The sequence below is a fragment of the Phasianus colchicus genome, chromosome 4 (assembly GCF_987193195.1).
Source record: "Phasianus colchicus chromosome 4, bPhaCol1.hap1.1, whole genome shotgun sequence".
Lineage (NCBI taxonomy): Eukaryota > Metazoa > Chordata > Aves > Galliformes > Phasianidae > Phasianus > Phasianus colchicus.
The window spans coordinates 63557496-63570629 of NC_143439.1; the positions used below are offsets into that span (position 1 = coordinate 63557496).

At 38.4% G+C, this 13134-nt stretch overlaps 2 protein-coding genes across 8 annotated transcripts in view; both read right to left on the reverse strand.

Annotated features, from left to right (window-relative positions):
• HTT (huntingtin) overlaps positions 1-2560 on the reverse strand; it is a 74600-nt gene extending 72040 nt beyond the window's left edge. For both annotated transcript variants that reach the window (XM_031588320.2, XM_031588319.2), the window contains exon 1: positions 2191-2560. In XM_031588320.2, the coding sequence (XP_031444180.2) occupies positions 2191-2291 (101 nt within the window). In that variant the 5' untranslated portion in view covers positions 2292-2560. The remainder of the gene's footprint in view (positions 1-2190) is intronic.
• Positions 2561-5312: 2752 nt separating this feature from the next.
• The window catches only part of GRK4 (G protein-coupled receptor kinase 4), a 36402-nt gene continuing 28580 nt past the window's right edge, over positions 5313-13134 (reverse strand). For 5 of the 6 annotated variants that reach the window (XM_031588315.2, XM_090139731.1, XM_090139730.1 and 2 more), the window contains 4 exons: positions 12913-13050; positions 12244-12381; positions 11259-11381; positions 5313-9747 (listed from right to left, as the gene is read on the reverse strand). In XM_031588315.2, coding sequence (XP_031444175.1) covers positions 9694-9747; positions 11259-11381; positions 12244-12381; positions 12913-13050 — 453 coding nt within the window. In that variant the 3' untranslated portion in view covers positions 5313-9693. Of the gene's footprint in view, positions 9748-11258; positions 11382-12243; positions 12382-12904; positions 13051-13134 lie in introns of those variants that run through there. The other variant, XM_031588317.2, reaches the window with a different exon arrangement.

Genomic DNA, 13134 nt, shown 5'->3' on the forward strand with positions numbered 1-13134 from the left:
CAGTAAATGTTTGAATTCAAACAATATTCTAATAATAAAAGTAAAACCAGGATATTATTTTCATTGAGATCTCAATAGTCATTGTCACAAAGAGCTTCAATACATTTGTGCAAATGTTCGCTAAGCTCCAGCCTCTGTGATCTTAAAATATTACAGATCAGGAGAGAGTTTGTTGTTGTTGCTTTTTAACTGCAACAGAATATTAAGACTATTTTCACTCACTCCAATAGGAATGCTTTTTGTAGGTTTTTTTCACTCATGCAGACATAACATCGAACATTGTGTTTAGACTATTTAAAGTGTCTGTTTAAAAACAAGAGGGAAAGATAAGAAACTGAGATGGATTTTACTTTACAGAAAAACATCCAACAACAGAAAAAAAAAAAGCCTATCAACACCTGCAATAACCTGATTCTCTCCAATTCAAGAAATGATATTGTCTCACTCATCTAATTCAAGCAACAGGACAATTTGATCTGTTTGGATAATGCCAAACATGTTTAAATAAACAATTAAAGAGCAAACCAGCAGCAATCATGCTATGAAATTCACCAATTTCTTTATTCTCTCAATTCTGACAGGTAAAGCAACACTTTTCACAGCTGCAAACAGATACAAGGATAGGAAGTTACTGTACAGCACTACAAAATATTTGAGGGTTATTTGTACAGGATGACAATTAAGATGAGCACTGGTCCCCATGTGCAAAAAACACAGAAAGGCATTTCTCTTTTCCAATCCATTGGATGGAAAGTGCAAACAATACGGGGAGTGAAGCTCAAGATGTCACCTGGTATTTCACTAACTATTTTGGAAACTTCAGCAAAGATTGGCACAATATCCTTTCATAGGCTTTTATGAGGCTCAGTGCCCTTTCTGAATTGGTAAAGCTCCTGGGGGCATGCAATACTATCAGCTTTCTGAAAACATCCAGTCTATTTTTAAACAGAAAAAACAATGTCAACTAGGACAATTACAAGCTTGATTTCTTAGTGCTTTGACTATGGTATGCCTAAATGCAAACCTCCAAATGAATCATAACATCTCTCTGCAAGTATCACAAATTATTTTCAAGCGCAAATTATTTTCTTTTGAAATAAGATGATCTATGCTAACAATATCTGCTTAGATTTTTTCTGCTATGTGTAGGAAAGAATGGAAATAGAAGTCCACCTATTCTCCATGCCACTCAAAATAATAGTACAAACAAAATATAAAACAGCAATTAGTCCCTGAAAACACTGACGCGTAAAAAACAATTAGCTTATGAAGAAAATACAGTTTTTCATCTGTTGTGCCCCCAGAGTGTCAACAACACAATGAAACTGTTTGAAATGAGAGTCTCCAAGCAGTATGAACCATGGTAAATTCAGTTGGCATCTGTATTGAACCATACTGTGGGAGCAGGTGGCTGAGAGCCCAGCTTCCACTGTGGATCAGCTCTGCCAAAAGCACCTGAAACTGCCAATTTTGAAGTCACCTGCTGCTCAGCCTTTCTGTTTCTCCTGTCCCCCTGGCGTCTGGAGAAACAGTAACAGAGTGAGTCACTTACTAAGTGCTGAAATCCTTAGTGCCTTTCACCTGCTCAATAAAAGTTATTTTTAGAGAAAGCAAACCCAAAAGGCAGCACTGGGGCACTGAACAGCTCCTCGGCCTCCAGCAAAGCTACAGGTTCTCTGACTCAAAACCAGAGCAATGCACAGATAGAAACAAGCATCTTCTCAGTGCCTCCACCCCTAACGTTTAAGGACACAAATAGATACCAGAAGCATTTGTGCTGTTTCCTCTTAGAGCTCAATACGTGTGACAGTGCAAGACTTCAAGCAAAGTTTGCCACAAGCAGTCATCCATCCACGTCAACTCCGTAAAGACAGACAAGCCCTAGATTTAAAAGTTAAACTTAAGATTTTTTTGTCCCTTTATCCCCAGCAGCGTATCCAGCCAAAACCAAAACCACTCTGTGGAACCCAGGCAGCGTTCCCGTACCTCTCGTTATCTAGCCTGCCAAACTTGCAAACCTTTGCCTAGAAACCTGCAGCCCCCTGAACTGCCTCAGCGAACGGCCAGCACCTGCGGACCCGTCCCCGGCAGCTGCCAGAACCCCGCCCGGCTCCGGCTGCGACGCAGCTCCGCGGGGAAGGGAACGCTGAAGCAGTGAGGAGCCCCCCGGGCCCCGTGCCGCTCACTCACGGTCTCTGCAGCGACTCCTCGGGGATGGCGGCCGGCACCTGCTGCTGCTGGAAGGAGCGCAGCGACTCGAAGGCCTTCATCAGCTTCTCCATGGTGGCCATCGCCGCTCCGCCCGCGCCGGCGGCACCGGCCCGCCTCTCACAGGCGAACTCCCGCCTCCTTCCTGACGCGCCCGACTCTCCGCCTCTCCCTCCTCGTCCCGCCCGGCTCGCCCAGCGCCCCTCACGCCCGCCGAGGCGCCGCCGCCCGCGCAGGCCGCTCCGCGCCTCACAGCCGCGTCGAGCCGGGGAGCCGCCGTAGGGGGCCGCGATCTCCGCCCCGCTGCCCCGCCGCCATCTTGGGGTTGGCCCAGCAGCCCCCGCGCTGCGGCTCCGCCCCCTGCCTGGGTTGCTCCGCCCACCACGGAGAGCATTCAACGCGGGGCAACGCTGAGCGCATGCGCGCACCATCCCCTCCCTCTCCGCCTGGAGTCACGCAGACCGTCAGGGCCGTACACACAGGCACGCGGGCTATCGAAGGGGCGGGGCAACAAGCAGAGCGACAGGCATTCTGACCAATCAGGAGGAGAGCTCCGCCTCTTTCCGCCTGTCACTGAGCGGGAAGCAGGGCGCCCGCTGGCGGCCCGCGACGGGCAGAGCGGGGGAGCGCGCCTCACCCCTCAGCCGCCCGCCCTCACCGCCGCTCCCAGTGCCAGTAGGCCCTCATCGCGCCGAGGTGCTTGCCAAGCGCTACCGGCACTTCGTCGTTATTTTAGGCTCTGAGGAAAAAGGGGAAACGCTTACAGGAACCAGGCACTTAGCGCTTGGCAGGGGCCCCGCTGGCTTCTCGGCATCAGCCTCGTGATGCTGGACCTGCTTGATCAGGACAGTTTTTTGCTCTCTTAAAGCACATATTAAACACACCCCTTTAAAGCTACTTCTCTCAGAGATAGCGTAATCCAAGCATTAAGATTTTTTTTAAACTAGAAATACTATAATGGATTCGATTACAACTAATGCTTTAATGTACCTATAGTTGCTGAAACATCAGAATCGTAGCATCACCAAGGTTAGAAAAGACCTCTTAAAGATCATCCAGTCCAACTGTCCACCTGTCACCAGTACTTCCCACTACCAAACCGTGTCCCTCCGAACAACATCGACATGAACATCAGCACTGGTCACTGAGCTGTACCTCAGAAACACGGACTTCGTCCCCATGATGGAAATGGAGAACGGCTTCTGGCCCTTCACACCTTTGCTCACGTTGTCTGTATCCCCATGAAACTCCGATTCCATCAGTGTAACTGCTGGAAAACCACAGGAGACGTACTGTTCTTGCCAAACACTCATTAAAACATTGCTCTGCCAGTTAATTATTAGCACGTGAATAAAAGATGCACCACTTGAATTGCTTGCCTGAAAGTAAAGCTACCTACAGCACTGAAAATAATTCAAACTATAACAAGCCACTATTTAGTTGTAAATGTGTAATAAAATATGTGCTTTTAAGGTATGAAGAATAAGACATTTTTCCTGGTTTTAGAGTAAAGCTTGTAGAGCCTTCTTTAGAATGTAGGGATTATCATGAAATTTTTATTTAGCAAATGGTACAAGAAAAATATGACCATGTAGCCAGAGTGCTGCACGCACCATGTGATAATTGCACATGCCATGCCATGCTTCAAAATAAATTAAACACATTAAAAAGAGCACAAGCTTTTATCAAAGATTAAACAAGCCACCAAGTCAGTGTTTGCAAAACTGTTTTGAAGCTTTAAATCAAAATGTGCACCATTTCCCTACAGGCTGCTGACTCACCAGTAGAAATGCAATGTAATGCATGCCCACACTCCTTGCTCTCTTCTTCCCAGACTGCGCTGGCAGTGCCTGCCCTTCTGCTCATTATCCATACATTGGGGTAAGTGGGAGAGAAGTCTATGGTATCTTGGGTTGGAGGTCTTTTTTTGGCAAGTGCTTTATAAGGAAGCTCTGGCAATTTAAATTCATTGATTCATCATGCAAAAACACAGATCGTGTCATTGATCCTACTCAAAGAGCAGCCCCACAAACAACTGTACTGACCAAAAATGAAGTGGTGGCAAACGAGCAAAGGATAAGCAGCAGCAGGAAAGGTTGGATAACAGGAATTTCTGTAAAGCCAACACTAACACAAAAGAATACGACAGTCACAGTCTCAGTGGAGTAACAGCTGCTACTAAGTAGTTATATATAATTCAGTGGATGACAAATTCATCTCCACTTCCAGAAGCAAAAAGAAATATGCTTTAACCTGGTTTGAAAGAAAGGCATGAATGCTGTGAATGTTTCCTAACCATATGCTACTAATGGCTTTAACAATCTAACTCTTCATTTAAGTCTCAGTACAGGGTTAGATGAGCATGACAAAAATAAATATTCTCTCCCAAAGACAATCCTAAGCCAGCATTGCCAGAAACAATTCCAGCAGGTCCTTGATTTCACTCAGTAATCCAATAGACTTTACTGACCCACTAATTCAACATATGCACAAAAACTACAATATGCCAATAACAGTTATGTTATTGTTACAGATCCCTAAATGGAAGCAGGTCTAGATATCAGTTAAAGTCTTAGCCCTTCAACTCATGTAATAAAATTACAGTGAATGCCTTTTTCAAAAGGCAACATTTCAAAAATACAAGCAGTGCACCACTGAAAAAAGTTTGATGCAAATAAAACAAATCTAACTAATTCCAAGGTATAATTTTTTTTTTTTTTTTTTTTTTTTAAAGGAAAGTGAAGCCTGCAAAATCTTTTTTTGGCAATAATGGAAAATTCAGTGTGCATGATAAGGCTGATGACAAGCTAAGCAACTGCTGAGCAATCTTGCATTTACAGCGTTACCACAGTAAATGTCTTAAAGAAAAGTAGCACATCCCATAAACCTGTATGAAATTCATGCAGAAACTAAAAATCAGACTAAGAGATAAGGTGTCACCTGAGCAAATACTCAGGTAATTTTCCTGAATTCATCAGTCTTGTATTGTAAACATCTTAAACATTTTCTATTTCACCAAACTGTGATTTTTATTTTTTAATTACAACTTTACCTACCCCAGCTACCATGAAAGACCTGGTAAATAAATCGCATAAGACAATAAATACATGTGTTTGAAAGATGTGGCAGTGTTTTGCTTTTATTTCAAGAATAACAATGCTAGAATATCCAGGAAAACAGCTCATACAACAATTACTTGAGTGGTTTGGAAATTCACATCACATTTAACAGTCAACATTGCTATAACTGGAAGGAATTCTGGTGGTTTGGACATACGTGGAGCATGAGAGGAAGGTTTCCTATGTGCCATATGCAAAACTTACGATAAAACACATGGACAACTCTGAAATAAAAGAATTGTACATTCAGCAGAAGAGACATCATTATTACCAAAAGGAGCCAGGCAAGTAATTCAAATCAAAATAAACATAAATTTAGCTTATCTTTACTTAAAAAAAAAAAATCCTTTTTCTCAGTATGTCTTAAAGAAAGGTTCCTACTGAAAAATCTTCAAAAATGAAGATGACATCTCCATTTTTAACTTAATATACTCGGTAAATCATGAGAAAATAATATTATTTCTGCTAATTTATTTTAATAACTTGTAACTAGTTACAATTGAACATACTGATGCTTATATGAATCAAGATTTTTCTTGCTTATTATGACTACCAAATATAATCCATATTGGATTTTGCTTGAATGTGGAAGATGTTTTCTGCTTTCTTTAAAATATAGCGAGCCAGCACATAAAGAAATCAGATTTTTGTGAGAAACATTGAACAAACATCCTTCATTTTTGGCTATGAGTTTTCTTACATCTATATTTTTTGAAAAATAATTGAAGTATCTTCTAAAAATTGTTGGGTTTTCTTTGCTTGTTTTTAACAGCTTCTATCACAGATTTGTCAAATTAGGCAATTTTATTCTGAGATTGTTTTTTTCCCCCCAACTGAGACTGGTTTGCTGCTATTGTTTCTAGACTGTAACATCTTTATTATGATCGTTACAGCTCTAAGGAAAATAAAAGCAGACAGTTTCTTTAAAAGAAAGACATCAACCCTGAGGAATGAAGATTCTGTTCTGTTGATCACAATAATCAGAAGTATTAAGTAAACCAATCAGATATTGGTGCATTGTTTCACAGTTTGAATTTGGAGCTCTATATGTAGATTCATGAGGTATGAACAAACAGACATTAAGACTTACATAAACAAATGTTTGGAAACAAAAGCTACAGAGAAGGATTGATCTCACTGAAATAACTCCATAGAATTGATAGATCCTGCCATATCTCACACCAACAAAACAAAGCAGTTGAGCTGCTGGATTGTCTCACTGCCATTAAAATCTTGTAACAGATCTAGAATCTGAATTCATAGAGGTGTAATGAAGGCATTCTGAACAAGAAATTATTTTCTAATTATAGCTTCATGGAATTAAAAGTCTATATCATCAGTAAATACAACCTGCTGCATTCTCTCATCTGCATCCTATGAAAAAAAAAAAATCAAGAACAAAATTCATTTATCATACCACAGTGTTTCGCTTTCATCTCCTTACCCTTTTCACACTTCTCAGAGTGAATCTCCAAGCTAGTAATATTAGTCACTTTAGATTACATGGCATAACTTCTTCATCTCCAAGTACCGTATGAAAAGAATTACATTGATTCCTGCAGTTTCTTGTCCTAGTTGATGATTTACATTAAATAATATCTAGTTATTATGTGCTTATACTTCTAACTGCTTACATTTTAAAAACTTTGATACTTGTGCAGATTTTGACAGCTTTAATGTATTTATTTTTCATATAAATAACAAAGTTAGTAAATTGTGCAAAGAATAAGGTCATACTCATTGAATGGAGATAAAAGGAACAAATTTATAATTGAAAAATGCTGTCTTGACATTAGTGGCAAAAAATAGAATTTAGGACCTAACCTGCTAACATGTAGTTACCCTTAAAAAATACTTAGAATTATTATTCATAACTCAAGGAAAAAACTTGTCAAATGAATGCTTCAGAAAAACATGCAAAAAAGCCACATGTGGTCAGAAGTTCCTTGTCCAGAAGAGCAGAAGTAAAAATAATTGTAAGAACCAATTGTTAGAAACAGTTTGCCTGTTTATCTAGTTTCTTTTCTCGGGAGAACCCTGGAGAAAAAGTGTTAAACCTCTGCACTCCAAAGTGGGGATAATTTTTTTTTTTTTCTATGTTAAAATTCTTCTCTCTCTCTAAAATGGAGAAGAAATTTGAAATATGTAATGAATATACTTTCACATTTTCTTTAAGTCAATTCCTGTATTTTCTTCATAAAAGTTACCCAGCTTGTGTCCATGGTATTCTTGCCCAAACCTGAAGTTCCTCTAAGCAGACATTAAATCCAGACGGTTGCTCCATGTGTCTAATGTTAATACTGTCACCTGTATTTGACTCAGAATGGTAAACCTAAGATATTTAAAAACTAAACCATTAGTAAGAGAAACAGGATCGATAGCCCAAGCAGGTAGGTATTTCTAAAACACTTTCATTACCTCTTTAGAAAGGTGGGAACGGAGAAATAGAGTCCTTCTCTTATTGTTGTACATAATAAAGAGGGTCAGGTCAGACTGTGCCAGCTCATTGTCTCACACCTAACGGTTCTAGCCAACACCCTCCACCTATTTCTCTTTCTGTTGAGTCTTCCATTCCTTCGCTATTGCATCAGATTGTCATGCAGGAATTTCTCTCTCTCATTGCCAATTTCTTTCTTCCCCAGTAGACATTTTGCTGTCCTCTGTGTCATTTTAGACATCAGGAAACACGCACTGAAAATACAGAAAAAGAGTCTAATTCCTCATTTCTGTGGCACAGTATTCAAGAGGAACAATTTCAAAGAGGCACCCCAGCAGAATCTTGTAAAATTTCAGTTTTCCAATTTATTTCAAATTCTAATCCATTAAAACATTCCTCCACAGAAACAAAATACTGTGAATTTACACTCGCAATAAGCTTGACTATCAGATGTATTTTTGGAGCATGCTGAGTTTCTCTCCCAGAGGGGTCTGTGAATCACAAGCAGAAACCTATTGAGGTAGATATTCAGTTGGTGCATACAGAACATATGCAGTCTGCTTGGTTCCTAGAGATTAGAAACTGAAAAAAAAAAAGCATGCTCTGCGAAGACAATCTTCAGAATACAGAACATAATGTATAGCAAAAAATCATGACTCCAATTTCAAGAATATTTCAAGACTAATTTAAATTTTGAAACAGTAAAGGCTCATGAAATGTGTTCCTTAAGTTTCTTCTCCTACACCGATAAAACGTTTTACACAGAGCTTCTCAAAATAAAGCCTGGCATACTTTGAGCCCAGAAGAACAGATATTTTATGAGCTTCCATCAAACTGGAAAACGTTTTTATTCATGAACATAAGGTAATCATAACTAAAACTTCAACAGCAGCTCCACAGCTGCATTAAGCAATCCTATGATTGCTAAAACCAAGGAGATCTTAATCTTTATGCTTTTGAAAGTTATAAGAAAAGGTTATTTACATTGTTAAATTTAATATTAATACTAACTTTTCTTTCCCTCAGTGGCAGTGATCACTGTCAACCCTGTAATGTTACATATCACAACATGATAAGCAGAGAAGATAGTATTAAGAGCCTGTGGTTTGTTTTCTTACCCATTATAAAACCCTAACATCCTACGTGGAGTTGTAAACAATTTCATTCACAGAAAAAAATAAAAAACGAGTTCCCACAGGTAAAAAAAGTCCTTTCAGTAAGGGCAACAAAGTACATAAAAGCATCGTTATAAAATTTTGGCATAGGTCTACTTGCATGGTCCATGTTGAGGAACTGAATGTGAGAATGTGTACTAAAGATAGAAAGAAGTAGGGGGGTAATATAGTTGGTCACAAGATTAAGCTAAATGTCCAGAATTCTAGATAAAAATAAGACCAAGACTATTTTCAAATCTATAAGCAAACAGCACTTCATCATAGCTAGCCACAGTGCACTGAATTCCTTTATTTCCTTAGCAGTTTTCTTGAGGTGCATTAGATGATAGCACTGCCATGCAGCCAGGTAATACAAGAATTATGAACTTTATCAGTACAGCAATTTTACTCTTAAGAAAACAGCTAATAAAGGTCTAACGAACAAGAAGATTTTTACCAGGAGCAAAAAAAAAGTCAAATTAAGTTTATGCCATAGATGTTATTTCCCCGCTTTAAAATCCTATTAGTATTTCTAGATTTATTCCACTGCAGGGTGGGGAGAAGAAATAAATCAAATACATACAGAAATACACTCACTCAAACGGCACTCGTTTTTTGTACAATTAAGCTTTAGTGAAAAATATACATCTTAAAACAAATGAAGTACAAATGTACAAAAATTCTTGAACTCATAAAAAATATATATAATACACTTTGCTACAGAGATATAAAACATTTAAAGTTTGCTAATCCTTTCTGATGACAGTAAAGTGATTTAAAGTCTAGAGGACTCCTGCTCCTCATCACTGCAATCAGATTTAAAGCAGACCTGCAAGAGAAGACAGAAACATAATTTAGTTGCAAAGATAACACTATTGTTGATTTGGATACTTTTTGGGCACAGAGGTAGCATAGAGGGGAGGGGTTTGGATCTTTTTCCAGAACATTTTACTAGTGCTTTGGGAGTACCAAAGGAAACTACAGCCCAACCCCAAAAGCTCAAGTCTTTAAAGTTTCATTTAAGAGAAGTAAAGAACCTAAGATTAAGTTCACATGACAAATAACTGTAGAGTGTTGTGTTTTTTTTTAAACTTTAAAACCAGCTGAAGGGTTGCAACCCATGCTAGTATTTTTAGGAACCTTCTCAATAGAAAGGCCTTAGGACAGTATAAACTGATTCAACTTGGTAAAACTATGCTAAGACACAAGCTTTAAGTTCAGTTACGTGAGATTATTACTATACTTAACCATTCCTTCTATTCCTTCAATATAAGTGTGGAAAAAGTAAATTCAGAAAGGTGAACTAAAAATAGCAGTACTCTTATACATTCCATTAGCACCGTACCGTATCACAGAGGCGAATTACCAGACAAAAATCATCATGCAATTTTAATGTGGCTCTATTGTGGCTACTTAGCAAATTTAAAATTCTATTTCTGCTTGAAAGCCAAAGCAGCTCCTAGAGAAGTGTCTCCCACTGAAATGTACTAAGCTTCTGAAGATGATTTCACTCTATAGTGCAGGCATACTGAGCAAGCAGAATTATGTACAGTATCTGCAACTGAAAGTCTTTACAAACGGTTTACTTCTCAACAGCAATAAGCAAGGATATTGTCATGTCTTTTAGACAGTATTTTGATATTCAGTTCATATAACTTCCACTTCTACTTTTTAATAAAGTGTTCTCTGTAAGAGAGGCTGTGCATTATCAGGAGTTATGTAAGCATATGTTGTTCTGGTGAAAGAATTAAAGCTTCTTGCTAAAGTATTTTAACATTTGTCTCATAACACTTCTTCACAGTCATTCATTTAGGAGTTATCTTTGCATAGCTTAATACACCACAATGATTTACTGGGAGTCCATCTTTCTAAAGGAAGAAGTACTATATTGCAGAGCCCAATCACACTAACTTTGGAATTCACTATTCAGTTCTACAAGTTTTTGCAAAAGGAGCCCCCAGTTATCTTTCAAATCATTTCCTTGTAAATTCTACAAAAATTGGCAAAGGAGCATGACTGAAGTTAGTATCTTCAGAAAAGAAAGACGTACAATACAGTGTTAGCAACATACTGTACTTCTTTCCCCCTCCACAGGCAACAGCTAGCAAGCTAGAGAAAAGCAGATTGCTGAAGGAGGAAAAAGCTCCTAGATTTTATATGGATTGTCACAGTTTCTGAAATGCAGTGCAGGGACAAAGGCATAAGCCAGGTTTCATTAATTTAAGCATCCAAGGAAAAAAGCTTTTCCTATCACAAATCAACTTTTAAAAATGCTCAAATTGAACAGACTTTAAAGACTTACTGGTGATTCTCTTATCAAGGAAAAGAAAACACCCTTACCTCTCCACTAAAAAGTCTGTGAAAGAAGCCTCTCTTTGGTTTAGGAGACCTCTCTCTGTCTGGTGACACAGTACCATCAGTTTCACATGCATTAATATCTTCAAAGCATCCTGTTTCAATCATCTTTGAAACATATAAAATATAAATTAAGTATCTATAAAAGCCTCTCAAACAATCCATTCATCACTCTTTTACTCTGACTGGTTACTTCTAACAAGTTAAAAATGTCAGTTTCATGCTACTGAAACTACATCATTTGCAGAGCTACTTGAAAGTACAAAATCTATATTAACTCTTCTCGAGCACTGAGAAAAATTTAAAGAACAACAATGAGCACTATAATGCAGGCAAGCACTAAGATGCTCCTTCCCTTTGTAAAGAATTGCTCCTGCCTATAATGCAATAAGCATACATTTTTAGAACCAAAGCAGATTCGCTTTGTGTATCATTAAATATTTGATTTTCTTTTTGTCTGTTCAGCTTACTTCAGAACGCTCTAGCCTAACATTTTATACTATATACTAAACTTTGGATGAGAAATTATCAATGCAGAATCCCACACTGCTCATTCATCTTAAAAGGAAGTCTTACTTTACTAATGTTGAATAGTTTGCTTTGAAACCATAGAAAAGGTAAGCTGTGATTCTGTATTACTAAGTCACTTCGATATTCTATTGATGCTTGGGCACGATACAGTGAAACAGCAGCTTCCAAGCAAGCCTATTAGCTTTTTAATAGCATGAAAACTATCTTCCTATGAAGAGTAATACTTCATACATATGGCAGAAGAACAAGGAAAATGTGGTGACATTGCTGCTGAATGAAGTCTTGTTGATTGCAGTAAGATGTCAGCTTTCATTTTACTGTGGTCCTTCAATTTTGAGTAATTAATGTTTTTTGGGGAAAAAAGTTAATACTGTAAATTTATCCCACATTAAGTCTTCTAACCACTGCACTAAAAAAAAATCTTTTCTGAAATATATACCTCATTTTGCCAAGGGATTGAGACACAGCCCGTAACAAATTTGGAATAGAAGTCATCATCTGTAGTATCCAGGTTCACTCCTTTTACTGTAGAAAACTGCTCTATGTCCAGGACATCTTTACAATACACGGCACGTGGCTGCAGTACAATACAAGATTGCTTCATTAAGTTTTTTTTGCCCTAGATGAGCAGACTAAATTACACTATATTACACAACAGAAATGCAAATAACAAACTTGACATAATGCATTTGGGTAGTTCCATCCATCCTGCAAGTAACAGAAGAAGAGCATCAAAAACAGGAAGAGCAAGCAGCATCTGTGATTTTCTTACTGGTCGTCATAGTTTGTCCTCTGGCAGCTTCCTTTCAGCTCCAGAGTTGAACTCCTCAAATTAAACTTAATATGTTTAGTGCCTGATCTAGGAAAGTTGAGTTTTCAGAGCCAACAGAAGTCAGCTAGAAAGCTCTATAGTGACATGCTATACTATACTATAGCAGTATTCTCAGATGAAATGCCTCAAAACAACTAGCCAACAATATCCACAATAGTAATCTTCAGCCAATGCGAATAGCTGTAGAAGTTTATCTGCAGTTCACATGATAACTGACACAGAATTATGCAGTTCATGCCTTTTTAGATACTAATCAAATCTGTCTCACCTACTTACATCTGGCAAAAATGGAGGCTCCAACATGTTAGCTTCCAGCCTCTTGAAGTTAATATTCTTGAAAATAGGATGTTGTTTCACAATAGCTGCTCCATTTTCCGTGCAACCCAGTCGCTCCCCTGGATTTTTTGCAAGTAACTGCAAAGATATGAATAAAAAGGCTGTCCTAGAGATACGATCTCTCAATTAAGAAGAAAAAACACAACCCTTCCTTTCTTGGTC